This window comes from Hordeum vulgare, chromosome 6H (assembly GCF_904849725.1).
Source record: "Hordeum vulgare subsp. vulgare chromosome 6H, MorexV3_pseudomolecules_assembly, whole genome shotgun sequence".
Classification (NCBI taxonomy): domain Eukaryota; kingdom Viridiplantae; phylum Streptophyta; class Magnoliopsida; order Poales; family Poaceae; genus Hordeum; species Hordeum vulgare.
In genome coordinates this window covers 144,767,787-144,786,228 of record NC_058523.1, presented here as the reverse complement: position 1 = coordinate 144,786,228, position 18,442 = coordinate 144,767,787, and the positions used below count along the sequence as shown (strand labels likewise).

The following is an 18,442-nucleotide window of genomic DNA, read 5'->3' as shown; positions in this document are numbered from 1 at the left end:
GCGCGAGAATGATCGCCTTGTTGATGGAAGAGATGTCTCTGTAGAAGAACAAGTTGCTATATTTTTGTATGCATTATCTAAGAATGCAACAAATGATATTTTGACAGATTGGTTTCAGCATAGTGGACAAACAATCAGTTACTATTTTGGAGAAGTGCTCACTGCAATTACTCAACTCTATTCTGTATACATACGTCCACCTTCCCTACATCCGCATCCAATCTTGAGTAAAGAAAAGTTCTACCCTTTCTTCATCGCCGAGGAGCTGGGCAGAAGGCCGGACGGCCGTGGCGGCGCAGCACGACTAGGTCGATGCGAAAGCGATTGGGGAAGTGGTGCTTGTTTTTTACGACTCGTCTCGTCAAAACCTACGCGAGCATATATTTACCGCGGAAACCGTGAGCGTGCGGGTGAGCGAGCAGAGCGCGTGCTTTTTTTCCCGTCAGGATTCTTTTCGAAAACTTCGATCTCTTGAAAACTTTTCAGTAAAACAGAGAAAGGAAAATCCCATAAGATTGATTTCCTCCTGTGAATCAAACGATCACCAGAGGGAAAATTCCATAGGATTAGAATCCCATGAAAATCCTACAAAAATCCCATGAATCAAAGGAGGCCTTAAACTTATTAAGGACCGAGGAGGGGAAGAAAGGCCATCAAGGCATCATTGGGGTCTCCAGGAAACCTAAGAGATGGCTTCTCATTTGGGTCCTTCAGATCATCTCCAAACAATCCTTCGAAGAGATGTCTACATTCTATTTTTTTTTTTGTATTTTTTGATGTTGAAATATTTAAATGTATACGGATTATTTCTCAAGAGCGGGAGTACGATCATAATTCGAAGTACTTACCCTTCTACGTACGTGCCAAGGAAAAATTATACGGCCACGTGTGTATCTCTCAACATTTGCAGAAATAAAGAGGATTTTATTTTTATTCTCCCGGTTAATTCGGGTTTCATTACCGTCCTCCATTTTCCACGGCTATTGCTCCTTCCCTCTCGCTCGTCCCCTCCCCTCTTCCCACCCCCACCACCTCCGCCAACCAGAGCCCACTCACCTCCCCCCTTCCGCTCGCCGCCCTCCCCGCCGGATTCCGCGGCTCGCGGCGAGAGTCCCGAGCCTCGGGTCGCCGGCAACCGTGCCGGATCCGGCGGGCACTCGGCGCGGCAGCGAGCTCCCGCGGCGTCTCGCGCAGATCCGACGCGCGCGCCTACGCTCGTCGGGAGACCCAGGGACTACTGCTGCGGCTGTGGTGGGCTCCGGTGCCTTCTCGAGTGTGGGCGGGGCGGAATTCGGAGAGGACGAGCTGGGGCCGTGAGAGTCGGGCGGGCCGCGGGCGCGCTCACCGCGAGCGCTTGGAGCCAACCCACCCACGGGCGTCACGTTGTAGCGGCACGCCGCCGACGCCATGATCGAGCAGTTCGTCAATTTCGTCATCCGGCCGCCTCGGTACCCTCCTACCTCCCGCATGATGTGCTGCTGCTTTTGTTGTTTGGTGCTAATTGACACGCGGCCGTGCTCGTCTCCTTGTAAATTGGAACGATGTCGGCGGGATTAAATCGGGCGTTAGGTACGCATGCAACATCGGGCCCGGATTGGTTATTCCTTTAATGCTCGCGTATGTAGCTGTTCATTGTGTGTGGTACGTTTTACAATGCCGAATCATTTTGCCTGCCTTGTTAACTGTACCATTAGTCAAGTTTGAAAATTGCAAGTTCCACTTAAAATCTGGTAGGACAATGGACGAGGAAGCAGAGGGCAGTTGTTTCTGTTAGTATTACATTACACACATGATGGTACTTCGGACTTGATTATGTTGTTCGCTCGGTGCAAATCAGTACCATCATGTGCAGTTAAAGCTAGCCACAACGCAATTGTAATTAAGCTTGTCATGTTACGAATAATTGTACCAGTAACTGTTCAGACATGATGTCTGTCCATATAGCGCTAAGAAGTAACTCTAACCTATCGTGGCAATCTTAATGCTGAAATTTCGAACTGAGATCCTTATGGAGGGGGCGAATGAGATGTTTAATTAGATAAGAAATGCCATGTATATAAAATGTCCATTTTTGCGTTTTTTAACTTCAAATATTTTAAGCATCTGCAGTTGATCTGATGGGATTTAATGGCTAATTTGCAGGTCAGAGTATAATCCAGATCAGTACTTATGGGAGAGAGAGTTTATGCTCGCAGGGCGAAGGTATAAACGAATAGACTTGGAGGCAAGTACGGAGACCAATTATCGAGGTTTCTTCTTTCTTTAGTTTGCTGATGAGAAATGACGCCAACTGGGGACATCTTTGATTATAACCTTATTGGTATACCTTAACCTGGCAGCTCACAAATGCAAGGGGCCATACCTTAAAATGCAGCCACTATCTTCCTGCTTTCGTTCCAGAAAATATTGCCCTCCCGTGTGTGATCTACTGCCATGGAAATAGGTACTTACCCTGCATGATCACTGCTAGCATATGTTTGCTCATGCATTGAGCACTTGTTAGTTTTGGCATTTTATTTAATTTAACTTGCTTTATATAACATACATGTAGATTTTGGAAACGGTAGCACTGGATTAATAGCACAAATTTATAAATCTATGGACTTACTAATTATGATATAGCTTATCACCTCGAGCAATCACCAATATCTTCTGGAATATTTAACAGGATTTTGCTCTAACTCAATGCAGCGGATGCAGAGCAGACGCAAATGAAGCCGCTGTAGCACTTCTTCCTTCAAACATCACAGTTTTCACACTAGACTTTTCTGGTTCAGGTCTATCAGACGGAGATTATGTCAGCCTTGGTTGGCATGAGGTATATAGTCAGTATAAATTTTCTTCTTCTGCACTCATATCGCTGTTCACTGTATTCTGAAATTCACAGTAATTTACTTCTAGAAAGAGGACCTCAAATGTGCAGTATCATTCCTGCGCACCAACAAGCAAGTTTCCCGTATAGGCCTTTGGGGGCGATCGATGGGTGCTGTTACAAGGTACTTTCTGGTTTGTATACAATGTGTGCCCCGTTTCCTTCAGGACATCTCTCTATTTCATTTCACACTACTCAATATTTTTAGATCACAATGCACTAGATGGTTCTTGAACAGAACTGTGTGTGTTCAAGTGATTCTTGGTTCTTCCGTTTAGTTCTTATAGATTGAGATGTTTATCTACATCTTCAGGCCTTTAATTAATGTTTTGTATAAATGTAACACAGCCTACTATATGGAGCAGAAGATCCCTCAATTGCTGGCATGGTTTTGGATAGTGCTTTCACCAACTTGTATGGCTTGATGATGGAACTTGTGGATGTTTACAAAATCCGAGTTCCTAAATTCACGGTACGTGCATCTACCGCAGAGTCTGCTGCTTCCCTACCATTATGAAATGATCATGGAAGAAAGTGCATAATGTATTGCCTTATTTTTGGAAAGTCATGACATATTACTATGGTTCTTGTTCCCTTTCAAGCACAACACTGCCATATCATGGTGCAGCTCCACATATTTTCCCATGCCTCCATCAAAATCATGGTTTTTCTAAGCATCCAGTCAATTAGTTCTTTCCTGCAATTATGAGTGGCTGCACAATAATTCAATCGTTTGCTACTTTACCACGTTAGGACGTATAGAAACTTTAAACTATGGGACTAATTCATTCAGTTTTTTAGGCTCAAAATACATATAAATATGCAGCCCATATCCAATCCAATACAACTGAAATAATGGCTGATGCCATCTCAACCTACTTCTGTGTGCACTGCATTTTGAAGTTCCCGATGTGATGTTAGTTTCGTAATAAGTATGAGACAAAATGTTATACCTTTTAACGGAATTTGCCAAGTAGTACTTCCTTCAGAGTATACCCATCTGCATTTAGCTTGGACACACATCCTCTGGTTGCAACTTGCAAAAGTTTGTGAAGTTTTATCTTACTGCACTCTTATTCTGCTACTGAAATATAATTTGCAGACACTCAATGTTAGCACAGAAGTGACTCCTACATTTTGAGCTTTCACTTCTATCATTGAGTTAGTAGAGGAATCTGTTTGCTCACTATGATGTATAGAAGGACGATGTGTTTATCAGATACTTAGATTTTGGTGAAGTTGCTTATTTCATTCTCGCCAACGTAAACAATTTTCAAATCTTTTTGAGTGTTGCCGTAATTGCATAGTGTTGACGAGGTCTTCTGCTTTTTCAGGTTAAGATGGCTGTACAGTACATGCGACGAACCATTCAGAAAAGAGCAAAATTTGACATAATGGACCTTAATGTCGTAAAGGTGCACTTCATAAACTATACCTTGTCACAAACATATAGCCAGATATGACTGAACTCATGAAAGATCATAAAAGAACCATTTCGCAATGGTGCACACTTTGCAATACATTGTCCATGGTTCACTGTGAAGGATTATGTATCAGATTAGATAAGTTCTGGTAAACGACAATCAGATACGGGCATGTTTGGCTGCCTGCATCATTTTGGGTACCAGGCCCCATGAGCCAGGTCCTGGCGAGCCAGCCTGTCATGGTGCGAGCTCCAGCCAGATCCTGGCAAGCCAAGCTACGGCAATACATAAGTGAGTAGTCGGTTGCCTTCATTTGGAGATCCAGGCACATGGTTTCGTCGAACAGGCTCATTTGGAGAGATCTTGTCTACTTGCCTGCATGTGATTGGGTATGGTTACCTTTCGTCGAACAGCTGAAGCACGTTGGCGAGACACACACACTAGTCGACTTGAGCTTGGTGTGCTCTTGCCAAGGCACGGTGTGGCTTGTCCTAGCTCACCATCACGGTGCTCTCATGCCACAGGTTGTCCGGCTCGTTATGGACAAGGAGGTTGTGTGGAGTGTTGGGGAGGGCATCATGCCGCTCACATGTCCGCAGTGACTGGAGAGGACTTGGACATGGCCATCCTATGCGGTAGCTGGATTGAGCTTGAGCATGGTCACATGAGGTTTAGGAGGTGGCGCGTGTAGCCTGCTATGGTGTATTGCCATAGCCTAGCTTGCCAGGATCCGGCTGGAGCTTTATGTGGTAGTGAGCTTGAGCTGCTCCTATATGCCGAGCAGCAGGACCAGATGTGGCCATACAGGAGAAACAGAGGGAGCATCGCGTAAGTGACGATCCCAATTTTGTCATTGGGATTGGTTGAAGAATTTTGGACTTGCTTGTCACCATGGCAACCATGGTGTGGAGGTAGAGGAGGAAGATGACCAATGGTAGTTGCATCAGCTCAGCCTGGCCATGGAGAAGTACTCAATATCAATAATTCTATTTCCTCATGGCCTGGCTGTGGGTGCTTTAGGGTTCCTGCTGGCCTTGCTTGAACTATGTAATTATTAATTAACCAAATTCAGGCAAAACTCTAGGAACCCATTTGGTCCTAGTGTGGATACAGTGGAGTAATTAAGCAAATTTCAGCAAAACTCGGAGAAGCCCACTTATTAGAACTTCCAGCTTTGCCTGGATTTGGTACGAGTTTCTTCTACATTATTTTAAATTGATCTGAATATAACTAAATTAGATCTCTTCCTGTCTAGTTTTCGAAAGCTCAGTGTTTCTAGTTTCGCGGCAGTCCAACACTGATTGCCTTGTTATTGCTGGGATTTGAACGGTGATACTTTCTTTGATCCTCTACCAGCATAGATTATTCGACCTTGACATTTCAAGTGTTGTGGATTTATATTTCATTTCAGCAACTTCAAAATTATCTGCATATTTCAAACTGCAACTAACTTTAATGTTCTCTTTTTTTCTTAACCAGCTTGCTCCCAAGACATTTATTCCTGCATTATTTGGACATGGTCTGAATGACATGTTTATTCAGCCTCACCACTGTGATCATATTCACGAAGCATATGGGGTAAATGCATATGTGGCTTGCTTTATAAAGTTTCACTGGCAAATAGATGTCGCATCACAACTAAATAATGTGGATTGCTGGTCAACCTTGCTGAAGAGCATGGTAGTCATTTAAGATATAACACATGTTTTTATGTACAGGGGGATAAGAGTATGGTAAAATTTGAGGGTGACCATAATTCCCCAAGACCTCAATCATACTATGATTCGGTTTCGATATTTTTTTACAATACTCTGCACCCTCCCCAGTTGCCTGCATCACGCTCAAATAAGCTGCATGTAGGTGCTTTAAAAGTTGGTACCATGACCAATGAGGTAAATTTCATGAAATATCACTTTGTGACCTGATTGGGGTGTCTGGTATGAAGTATTTCCAAGGAAATCACTTTTGTTTTTTTTGTTGCTCTTTTTGCAGAGTTTGTTCTTTGATATCATCAATGGTCTGAGGGCAGTTAGAACCGATGCAGGCAGTTCATCAACAGATGCACATGGCTTTCGAAATGGTCTGACATAGGCCCCTTCTCATCTTCCTTGCAAGTTTCTAACTTGATGTTGTTCAATGTTCACTAACTCCTTCACTTTTTTCTTTCAGCTACAACTTCGGTGGTCGAATTACTATCGGAGAGCGCGAATCAGTTGTCCATTAAGAATGACAGTGACTTGGTAGGTTTGTTGCCGATATGTTCGTATCTATTTTGAAAGATACTTTCCTGATACATTTCCATTGAATGCAGGATTTCCTCTTAGATGAGAATCATAACCTATCTGGTGCGGATGGTGATAGTGTTGGACTGCGTTTGCCGGTAAAGTATATAAATTGCCTTAGCTGCTCCTTTTTGGGCAATCAAGTTCATTGTTATATCTCCACTCATCCTCTGACCATCCATTGTGATCCTTCTATTTTTTTGGATGTAAAATGCATTAAGTTACTTCATTGCGAGCATTTGTGATCAGTAGAGTACTGACATGGTGGTCAGTACTCATCACAGGTCATCAACACCATATTGTCTGCTCCGTGCATTATTTCATGCATTTCCTGAATTATGGCCGATTCCATTGTGCAAAATATATCATTTTGTAAGCGCCCTGCTGGTAATAATTATGCATTTCCTAATAGGATAAAACCAGTAGGCACAACGAGGAGTCCTGCTCATACACAAGCTCAAACAGAGAAAGTTGGGGCAGATGTTCATCGTTAGGTGCGACGAGTGATGGATCATTCTCACGCGGCATTGGTGACAAGCATGAGGTACATTTCTTGAGTTTCTTGCCTCTACTACCTAAGACAAAAGTAGCCACGTTTAGACACAAGAGGTGTTCTAAGAAATCAAGATTTCCATAACCGTTAGTCACTTCGCACAATAATGTCGACTAGCTAACTCATTCAGAGGGAGGAAGGAAGAACCGCTGACCTGGTAATTTGCTCCGCAGAACATGACGGTAAATGCTCTGGCCACGCCGCGGAGACACGAACAGAGGAAACTAGCCAAATCGTCGCCCCCGAAAACGAAGGAGAAGAAGATCCATGCCCTGTGGAAGAAGCTCAAGCGCGAGAGGGAGGAGATGGGGGACAGCCTCTCCCAGCGCCTGAGGATGTGCCTCGGGCAGTCTCCTCGTCACAGGCGAACCCAATCGTCATCTGGACATCCACTATAGCTGACACTAAGCACTGATCCCGGTTCCGACTGACGTGAAGATCCTGACGAAGACCCACGGAGCTGTAACTAACGCCTAGGTGATTACGTATGTAATTTATAGTGCCACGGTCGTGTGATCCGGCCGCACGGGAGGGCTGTGCGCATTGGGCGAGCACGCCCATGGATCATTGCCGTCGTCTCTGGGTGGCCAGATGTTGCCGTGGATGTTGTAAGTTGCGATGCCTGTTTGGCGAAATGAAAGGGCGCATTGTTTTCCACGGTCATCATTTGCCCGGCTCAGTTGCCGTATTAAGTGGTCTCAGTGGAGAATTTTCTTCGGGCGGTGAAGGAAGGTCCAATTTGACACCGTGCGCTTTATATTTCTGACGTGGCCAAGGTAAATTCATTGTCCATCGAACCAAACCCGGTTGGACGGTGGCTCTATTATTGCTGAACCTATTTTCTGCGCTGCACCCACATGTGTTGATCTCGGTCTGTTATGTCTAGTATGAATTTTGAAAGAATTTGTTAGAATTTCAGTGTCACGTAGGCATAGCGTGTTGTGTAGGGTTGGAAACCATAATGCGCGGTTGTCTGCTTTGCGTGTGGGTGAATCGGTTTCTGTCCACATAATCATCATTTAGTCCGTACGCGTGTGGGTGAACTGCTCTTCGTTCACATGATGCTTGTACGTTGCTACATGGCAACTACACTTACGCGTATGTGGTAACCAAAGATTACACATGACAACTAGTTAATCACATATGATAATTATTATTTAACCATACGTGACAAGTAGTTAATTATACATGACAATTACTTCCTCTGTACCATAATATTTGTTGCTGGGGAGAACTAATTTAGTTCTTTCCAACAACAAGTATTTAGGTACAGAGGGAGTATGATTTAATCATGTGGCAACTACCATTGATTAGATATGGCAACTAGCCAACTACAGTTAACCAAAATAGAGAAGTTGTCATGCTTTATAACTAAAATTGCTATCCCAAGGTAACTAAAGTTGTCATCTCGTGCGTAACTAAAATAGCCGCTCTAGGACGTGTAGGCAGATTTGCTTCATAGCACACGTGCGGGGTGTAAATGAGCAGTAGTTGTTAGGCGTGTGACACGAAATAGTTGCGTCAAGACGTGTGGGCGGTTCTTCTGTTCGCCCACACACAGGATCGTATGGGCTGTCTTTTAGTTCATACATGATGTGTGGCCGGATGTTTAATATGTCATATGTGTGATGAATATTACGATCCTTTTTCTTTACGATGGACATTGGTAGTGGAACCGTGTTATGCTGAATTTATTTTGGTATATGAAAATGCACTTAAACAAAAAAATAGCATGCATATTTATTTATGAAAGTAGATTAGTCTGGTAAACAAGATTATCATTAGGATTTCCTTCTTTTACAAGGTCATATTGAATGGGAGGATCGAGCACTTCACAATAGACTTCACTTCACATTATGATTCCCTTCTTTTACAAGGTTATATAAGAGCAAGAAAAAGTAAGGATTTAAAGAAGAGACATGAATTAGACATAGAGTTATTACCATGAGATTTCTACACAGAAGCAGCCTCTTTGTGTAATGAAAAAGAGCCACGTTGTTGAAAGAAATTAAAACACAGGAGCACAAAAAACAGTAGCACACAGAAGACAGGAAAGCACCAGACAACATCACTCTAGCTAACACTCGCTTCATTTTTCCCCGAGCAACATCGTCCTGAGGATGACATCCCCCATGCCATCGGCCATGGGGAAGAGGTGCCCGGCCGTGGGCAGCTCATGGTACTGCACCCATGGCAGCCTCTGCGCGATGTACCGTGAGAGGCCAACGGGCACGATGAGGTCCTCCGCGCCATGCCATAGGTGCACATCCGCCTCATCGCCGGGGAACGGGTTCTCCATCTCCAGCGGGCTCCAACCCCACTTTCCGAACCCGACGATCATGTCCCTATGCAGGCTCTCGTGCTCCCCCTGCTGCCTCGCCTTGCTCTACGCACACACAACATAAAATGCAAAAACAACGGGTGAGCCATTGAGACAAACACAAAGGTGCAAACGATGCGACTCTCGGAGACGCAAGCGGTGAGGGTTGCTTCGATGATCTATCTGTAATTATTACCGCGCAAGGTCGGGATGCGAACATGGGGATCATGGCCGTGTCTTCTCTCGAGAGGATGGCGGGGTTGAAGGAGATGACGCTGGAGGCCGGGAAGAACTTCTGGGTGTTCCACCAGTAGGTCAGCCAGGGTGCGTGGTGCGCAACGCGGACGGCCCATTGGTCCTGAGGGATCTGCTGGTACCACGCGTCCCACGACACGTTCGACGGGAAGCCTGACCACCAGTAGTTGCCAACGGGGCCGAGGATAGACACCCCAGCAAGCCTGTCATGAAAATGTAGTTTTCACTAAGCCATCCAATTATACCTAGTAATGTGCGTAGTTGTCACCCTGCACTAGTGTCAACTGTCAAGTAGAGAAATGGAGGGTGGTACCTGTGTGGGATGTGCTTGAGGCAGCTCCACATGATCTCGCCGCCCATGGAGAACCCGACGAGGTAGAACCTGGACCCGAGATGCAGGCTGTCAGCTAGCTCTGCGATGTCCAAGGCGATGCTCTTCTCCGTCCTCGCAGGATGAGGGTCACTCTCGCCATATCCAGGTCGATCGAAGGACACAATGTAGATCCCGAGCTCCTGCGCCAGCTCCTGCACGTCACAGTTTCCAGCAACTCTCCCACAATGATCATTCGCTCCATGTGCACGAAAAGCGCATTCAGGTTCAATTCAACTGATGATTGTGACATACGGGTGATACTCGGAGGGCGTCGTATCTGCATGAGTCGAATCCATGGACGAAGACGATCTTATGCTTGGCCTGTTCCCTGGGGACACCAGACTCATGGTAAGCCAAGTGCCTGCCGTCACTGAGCCTGATCCTCGGCGCGGTGACCGGAGGGCCGCCTGGGGATCCGCAGGTTTTTGGAGGCGGAGCCTGAAGCTGACGGTACAGAAGTGCAAGCAGGAACACGAATGCAAGGCGGGGAAGCCTTTTGGCTATACCTATGAGGGGAAAACATCATTTTCGTTAGGCATTAGAAATCATTTCAGATTGTAGAATGCCAAAAACACGTGAGGAAATAGACACGCATCCGGTTCAATATACGGAATTTTGATAAACTGCTAGTCATGTCTACAATATACAGTATGGTAAGTGAACATGAAGTGAGCTCTGTAGAGTTGGATCTCCTACAACGCTGCCGTGTTTCTTATTTTCTTCTTCTTAAAGTAATATAAAATATACATTACTTTATTCAGTAAACTTTGAATATATCTTCAAATATTTAATAGTGTAGACGTTACATATGAATATGAAGACCAAAAATGTTCATGTGCATCAAATAGTGTTTGTACATTCAAACAATGGTCGTCTCATATTTAGAAACAGTTCATTACATACGAAAAAATACGTATATATTATAGATATGATAAAAAGATTTTCATGTGGGTTCTAATATATGTTCGTCTGACTTTTTTTAAAATTATTTACATATTTTCTCCTATGAAAGAGGAGAAAACGGAAAGTGAAAAACAAAAAAGAACAACAGAACAAAAAGGAATGAAAGTAACAAAGAAAATAGAAAACGAAATAGATAAAAAGCAGAATTCGGCCGACCTTGAAGCACAAGCACTCCAGGTGGCTATCCCCTATAGGAATTCGCTATAGACTCTGCCTGACCATAAGACCACCTATAGACGGTTTTTTAAGTCATTTATTATGAAAAAATATTTTTACATTGGGAACATATTTCGATTTCTTTAGAAAAAGTAGAATTTCCAAACGTTTTTAAAATTACGAACAATGTCAAACATTTTTAAAATTTCCTGAATTGTTTTTAAATTTCTTGAAGAACTTTTCAAAATCCATAACAAATTTTGAAAACATGAACATTTACCCATTTTATGAACGGATTTGGAAATCCTAAACTTTTTTGAAATGTTTGAACAAATTTTTTATTTTTTTATTATAAATAAAACTGAAAAAATTAGAATAAATAGGAAAAAAAACCATAAAAAGAAAAGGCACTTTAAAAAAATGGAACATTCTACAATGTTCGCAAAATTAGTAGTAAACCTAACAGCCAGCCGATGTAAGTTGCTGTAGTGGGCCAGCCCATCCTGAGCGCTGCGCTGTGCGAAAGAACACTTATTTGACACAATCCTAGGTTTTATCCAGATTTTCAAGAAAAGAACCTAGCCCTTTTGTTTATTTGCCTTGAATAATTTTATATAGATATAGAAAGCTTTGATTTTTTTTTCCAAAAACCCTAGGAAATAGCTAGCTGATGTTAACACCTAGATATATACAACATGTTTAGGATGGATGGAATATAGTGTCCGTTTTATTAGAGAATTTTATATGATTAATACTTCAATATAACAACTAACGAACACTTGGATATATAACTACGGAAAATATACAGAGAGAACGTTTCCTCTTTTCTCACTGCACGCGTCGTCCTCCGACGTCCCACCGACCATATGACCGGAGAATCAACTGCATAGGGCAGCTCCATGCATGAACTTTAGGATAAAGAGAAAACCAAGATAAAAGAATGCTCTACCCACTCCATTTTCACCCTTGACATAGAAACCACTTAGATATGTTTTGACAAACTTCTTTTTTATTGTATTCATGTTGCCACTACACGGTAAATGAAGTTGCCCCTGTATTCATGTCAAAGTTTTCTTTTGCGGGTGCATTCATGTCAAAGTTGGCACTGTATTGTTATAAAATTATCATGCGGCAGTTTTGATACTGATACAATTGCAACTTCCTTGATCACCATGTTTTAAGATATCTTTTTAATATTGAAACATACATATATGGTATATAATACCAAAGCCCTCGTTGAGACAAAGCTGGCCGTGAAGACGTATTGTAAATCGAATATGCGATCTGCGATTTATTTTTGTTTTGTTTTAGAAGTAACATTTATTATGCTGATGTCATTAGTTTGCTGGTCCTCCCAATCATGCATGTATGCATTCTACAAGACGACATGGGAGTATTAGAGTCCTATAATTATATGTACACACAAGAATGTTTATCTTCACCAGGTCAAACTAGTACTCCCTCCGTCTCAGTTTACACGTCCGACACATGTACCTCGGTTGTCAATTTGACCAACTTAATAAAAGGCATATACAACAAAAAATATATCATTAGAAACTTTAGATGTTTTATTTTTCTAATGATATAATTTTTATGTTAAAAAAATATATTATCACATAATTATATACTACTAGCATTATTCACTACTCAAAGTACAAGTTGGGGATTTCTTTACCTTATTGAAGGAAGTCAAACATGCTGATGGTAATTGATAAATTTCAACTGTCATAATACTAATGAATAAATGTGAACTGTCCTACAACGTCCACACTAATTGCCATGGCTGCCTGTTCACCAGACGGAGATGATTGAAACTTGTTAACCCCAAGTGGGTGCTACAATTAATAGATTTTTGTACCACTCCCCCCAAAAAGTCTTGTTATATGGTGCTCCCTGCAGAAGTCAGCAATCCGCAGAAAGTAACACACTAGATATAAGTACTTGTTTAGGACGGGTGGAATACATAGTGTCCGATTTATTAGAGAATTTTTATATACTTCATATTTGGATATAACGACTAATTAAAATTTGGATATATAATTACGGAAAATAACAGAAAGAATGTTGTTTCCTCATTTCTCAGTGTGGGCGTCATCCTCCCGACCGCATGATCAGAGAATCAACTGCATTGGCAGCTCCATGTACGAAGTTTAGGATAAAGAGAAAAACAAGATAAAATAATGTTCCACACACTAAACCAGCTGCCTGGTTCACAATCCTATTTTCACCATTGACTTAGAAACCACTTGGATATGTATTGACAAACTCATCCTTTACTCTAAAGTTGCCATTTTATTCGTGTCAAAATTGCCACGGTGTTGTTATTAAAATTATCATGTGGCAGTTTTGATAATCATACAATAACAACTTCCTTAATTACTACTCCTTCCGCACCTAAATAATCATAGCTAATTCTCTTCAACTACAATTATTTAGATACACAAGAAGTAGATAACAAGGTTTAAGATGTTTTTTTTATAGAAACATACATATATGGTATATAGTACCAAAGCGCTCGTCGAGACAAAGCCAACCGTGAAGGCAGATTGTAAATCGAATATGCGATCTGCATTTTAAAGCTGTAAAAGTAACATTCATTATGCTGATGTCACTGCTTTGCTGGTACTGCCAAGCATGCATGTATGCATTCTGGATTTCTGGTCGTCACGCTAGACGACTAACACCGGCATAGAGAAAGTAACATCTTAAACAAGTTTATTTATAAAAAATATGCACCGTATGCTGGGAAAAAATATATTATCGCAGAATTGTGTACCAGCGCTATACGCTACTCAAAGCACAAGTTGGGGCTTTTCTTTACCTCCATTTAGGTTAGTCAAACATGCTGATGGTACGCTAGATACAGTACTAATTAATGATGTCAACTCTCGTACAACGTCCACACTAATTGCCATGGCTGCTGTCCACCAGACGGAGACGACCGAGACTTGTTGCCCGCAAATGGATTTTTCATACGCAAAAAAAAAAAAAAGAGTCTCGTTATACGGTGCTCGTGCTCGGTGCAGAAGTCAGCGGTTCGCAGAAAGAAACAGAGAAACAAGACAATCACATCGATTCAAAGCCCGGGCTTATCTACAGCTGATCAACAGTTGCACGAAGTTTACTGTTTATCCCGTGGCTCATCTGGGCTGAACGCACAGTGACGACAGAACGCTCGTGAAGAAGTCCGACAAGTATATTTCGTGCATGCCGCAAATCACGCGATGCTCTTGCCAAAATTTGGAAGGCTGGTCACAATGGAGAGTAACATAAGGTAGGAACCTACACGTTTTCCTAGACTATGTTTCTACCTCCACAATAGGGAGTAACATGTATGTAGTGTCATGCAACAATGCATTTATTAGGCTATAGACTCATTGTTTCTTGGAGTGTGTGATGTTTCGGTAACTTAGCTAGTTACCACAAGCACCTCTCTCTTCACTAAATACGTGCCACATAAGCAAAGTTGTATTGGAGTGTGTGATGTTACTGCTAAGTTCCTCCCCATTGTGACCAGCCGAAGCACGCAGAGCATCGAGATAGCCGCCCAAAGTGAACGAAAAGACAATTTGGCCACCGCTGTGCAGACAAATTGCCTCGACCTAATACTACCTCGTGTCTACCTGTCGCGGGGAAGATCTCGAGGCGCGAACGGCAGGAAATACGAACACGGCAAAGAACTACGCGGCGTGGCACGAGCCTCTTGAACAGCGAGGTGCAACGTCGACAAGAAATAAGTGGAAGAGTCGGAGATGGCATGGCGACCGTGGTACTCAGGCGTCGGATTTCTGGGAAGGAAACCGATGACCACATCCGCAGGCGAGACCGTCACGAACTGATCATGATCCAGTACAAGCGAGCGAGAGAAGAGAGAAGAGGGAAGGCGGTCAGGTACATACCGGAGCCGCCGGGAGCGGCCGGAGGCGGCGGGGCTTTCGTGCCGTTGGCGGAGGCGGACGACGGCTTCCCGCCCGGCCCTGCCATGGCAAGAAGAGGCGCGCCAAGTGCAGGCGAGGCAGAGCGAAGCAACTAGAACGACGACGGCTCGGCGCGCTGGATCGGATGTGCGCAGCTGATGCACGAGAGCGGCGTGCGCGCTAGTATTATATAGAGCAGCCGGCATGGGCGCATGGCCGCTGTCCCGTTGCCGCGCAAGTCACACGAGCCCGCTGTCTTCGTCCAGTGTTTTTTCTTTTTCTGTTTGACGGTGGTGGTTCGCCCAGGGTATGCGGAGGGAGACCGACCCCTCGCACTCGATGGACCAATTCGCAACCAGGCTTCTACGGGTCGACGCCGTGGAACGGTGAAAAAGCGCGGCGTGGACCGGTTCGCCGGATTTTTGCATCAGCCGCCTCCGCGGGGGTTCAACTGCGTGCTGTGCCCGACGAACACATGCGCGCGGACTAGCTGCCGCTGCTATTGACAAGAGCTTCGTGCCCTATTAAGCTTTTTTTTTTGCATGGAAGCTTAGAGCAACTCCAACCGCTCACTCTATTCATTATTTGTTCGTTTAAATCAGCATGTTTAAATCAGCATGTCCGTTTCATTTTGCAAATGGGTCTACCGTACATTCAACAGACATTTTAAAAGATATCCAACTTCCATCACTGCTCCTATTAGTTGGACTAAGATCTTCTCTATGTCTTCGTTGTTGATTTATGATTCTTGAGCTTAACAATGTCTTTCTTCTTTGATGCTAAAGAATTAGACATTGCTTTCCCTTTGGTCTCTTCTTTAGTCTCATCTATAGCTTTAATTCTAGATCGAAGTGCACGAACATCTAGCAAATTTCGTGAGATCTATAGATCTCTATATTTTTCTTTCCAGTATAAAAAATTGCATCCATCCTACGCACAATATTGAGCAAATAAGCTACGGAAATCGCACCCCGTCGTTTGTGCACTTCACGAACACCCAACCGGGATGTTCTGGCATCCAAGAAACGTGTCGGACGACCTGCAATCGGCAGTCATCGCACTTTATGAACGACAGTAGTGAGCCGTCAAGCTTTTGGGCCAGCGCCAAGCCAGGGCGACGACCGTCCGTTGCCTTGCCGGCGAACCTGCGACTCGTCAGACCCGAGCGGCTAGAGGCGGATGTGCGCCCGCATGCGGCATCATGCCTAGGCCTGGTGGACTGACACCCAGCTAGTCCATGGCAATAACAGTCTGTCGGCCACCGGATTCGGCAAATCCCGTCGACAGGATGCGTAAAATTTCGCCACCGCTGTCGCAGATCCACCACTAGGCCTCTCACATCGGGACGAAGGAGGCACCCCGCCGGTGAATTTGCTGCTGGAGAGCTAGGGTGGCCTGGAGAAAATGGGGTCGTCGGCCTAGGGTTTGTGTGCTTGCGGGCGACGGATGGGGGAAGGGGATAAGAAGGAGAGACTGTAACTTCGACTGGCGGGCGACGGGAGGAAGCACGCGGGCGAGGCATGTGTCCACGGTGACGCAAATGATGATCAAATTTGGGTCAAGAATGGATCACGGACGGATGAAAAACGAACGTGCATCTGTTTAGATCAACGTGTTGGATCGATTTTTATGTTCACGACGAACCAAATGAACACAAGCGGACAAAATGGGTCGCACCGTTGAAGTTGCTCTTACAAACACATACATTAATTTACTTTTACGAGTAAGTATATGATTGCGGAAAAATGTATCTCAAATTCCAATTTTAGGTTAATATAGCTATGCAGATATAGCTCGTTCCATATGAGCATCATACCTCGTATGACATTCAAACATAATCGAATTTTCAGTCATACAAATTTAAAGAAACATTACACACAATAATACATTAGTCAATTTTGTTCCCAAATTGACAATCAAGTAACACACACATAGCCAATTACTTCATCGGCTCTAGAGCCAAGGTTGTCAGAATCGTGATTTTAAATCGGATCGGAGCAACAACGACATGATCGCAAATCGTAGAATCTTCATTATCAGGATCTTAAAAACGTAAATTATATGAACCAAAATCGTAGAATCAGAGGGGTTTGTTTGGATCATAAAGTCGTAGAATCAGAGGGGTTTGTTTGTCGTAGAATCTGACAACCTTGAGCCATATACAACGAAATGGAAAACCACTTTAGACATCGAACATACATATTTCATTTCTTCTCAGTCAAATAACACATACATAGACACCAATTTCATCGGCTTCGGAGCCATATACAACAAAATGTGAAATCAAGTTAAACATTGAGCATACATATTTCATTTTTCTTAGTCAAGTAACACACACATAGGCAACAACTTAATAACCTTTGGCGCCATATATAATAAAATGTAAAATCAAGTTAGACATTGAGCATACGTCATTTCTTCTCATAACTCAATTCTTTCCAAAAGCGACAAACCTTGTGTATTTAACTTTCGTACACAACCACTGTTTTTCCTTTTTTTTTTAACAGAGTACAATCGAAGACGCTTACATATAGGAAAACACTTACCTACAGATGTCTGATGCAAAAGCATTCATCAAACCAGTTGCATGCCGTCTATTCCTAATTTGAACCCATGGATGAGTGGCTCGAGTCATGCGCCAGAAGCCCACAAGCCACCCGGTCTTTTGGTTCACGCCCGTAATCTCGCCTCGAATTAATCACCCCAAATCAGTTTTTCCCATCTCTCCTGCCCGTTCGTGCTCATGGCGGAGCTTGCCATGCGTGTAGGCCGTAGCCGCCCCTACTCTCTTCCACTACACAAGTTTGTGAACTGCCCATCTTCAACGTCCGCTCTACCTGGCAAGTGCGTCATGCCATTCGGGGACACGCGGGGTCTGGTAGGTACTGTTTTTTACCGGCGAGGTTGTAACTTTCCTCACCACCGTGCTTAACTCTAGAGGGATCGGCATGTCCTTCAGCTATAGTTTCGGCCTCTGATCCACCTCACCGAAGCACCGTCTCGGTTGGGTAATGAGGCCGACACTACACAGAATTCCCCACCCCATCTTTGTCTGGTTTAGGGTTTGGATCATCCCCTTTTGAAGCCTTTTAATTCCTGTCTTACTAGTGATTCCTAGCATTATTTTTTCCTGAGATCTGTGTTATATCTCCTCTATATTATAACTTCGATTTTTTTAATCACTAAAACACTAGTCCAATTTCTTTGAAATTTGTATGTACATCACTCAAGTATGCCTCCCTAGGTGGCATTTTTAACTTGTTCCTTTTTTATTTGTTCAAGGTTCCAAGTAACAGTAGTTATGAACTTATGATTCAAGTTTACTCT

At 43.5% G+C, this 18,442-nt stretch overlaps 2 protein-coding genes across 2 annotated transcripts; one reads left to right on the top strand and one right to left on the bottom strand.

The window, feature by feature from the left end:
* Positions 1-1,146: 1,146 nt before the first annotated feature.
* Positions 1,147-7,794, top strand: LOC123401338. Its single transcript, XM_045095122.1, has 14 exons — positions 1,147-1,448; positions 2,143-2,224; positions 2,340-2,443; positions 2,692-2,818; positions 2,902-2,996; positions 3,221-3,344; positions 4,207-4,287; positions 5,776-5,874; positions 6,015-6,188; positions 6,289-6,376; positions 6,466-6,536; positions 6,608-6,676; positions 6,991-7,122; positions 7,305-7,794. The coding sequence occupies exons 1-14, from the start codon at positions 1,408-1,410 to the stop codon at positions 7,527-7,529; spliced, it is 1,512 nt and encodes a 503-aa protein (XP_044951057.1). The 5' UTR covers positions 1,147-1,407; the 3' UTR covers positions 7,530-7,794.
* Positions 7,795-8,962: 1,168 nt separating this feature from the next.
* Positions 8,963-15,285, bottom strand: LOC123401339. The gene is made up of 5 exons (XM_045095123.1): positions 15,098-15,285; positions 10,332-10,585; positions 10,020-10,231; positions 9,648-9,909; positions 8,963-9,517 (listed from the first exon to the last, which is right to left on the bottom strand). The coding sequence occupies exons 1-5, from the start codon at positions 15,180-15,182 to the stop codon at positions 9,221-9,223; spliced, it is 1,110 nt and encodes a 369-aa protein (XP_044951058.1). The 5' UTR covers positions 15,183-15,285; the 3' UTR covers positions 8,963-9,220.
* Positions 15,286-18,442: the final 3,157 nt, after the last annotated feature.

What these genes read in the sequence shown, in the direction of transcription:
- LOC123401339 (XM_045095123.1), bottom strand. Translation starts at nt 15,182, where the DNA reads ATGGCAGGGCCGGGCGGGAAGCCGTCGTCCGCCTCCGCCAACGGCACG. An exon ending in GGCCGCTCCCGGCGGCTCCG is followed by an intron (nt 10,586 to 15,097) that starts GTATGTACCTGA and finishes TTCCCCTCATAG; the next exon opens with GTATAGCCAAAAGGCTTCCC. An exon ending in CTCAAGCACATCCCACACAG is followed by an intron (nt 9,910 to 10,019) that starts GTACCACCCTCC and finishes TTTTCATGACAG; the next exon opens with GCTTGCTGGGGTGTCTATCC.
- LOC123401338 (XM_045095122.1), top strand. Translation starts at nt 1,408, where the DNA reads ATGATCGAGCAGTTCGTCAATTTCGTCATCCGGCCGCCTCG. An exon ending in ATAAACGAATAGACTTGGAG is followed by an intron (nt 2,225 to 2,339) that starts GCAAGTACGGAG and finishes TTAACCTGGCAG; the next exon opens with CTCACAAATGCAAGGGGCCA. An exon ending in ATCTACTGCCATGGAAATAG is followed by an intron (nt 2,444 to 2,691) that starts GTACTTACCCTG and finishes AACTCAATGCAG; the next exon opens with CGGATGCAGAGCAGACGCAA.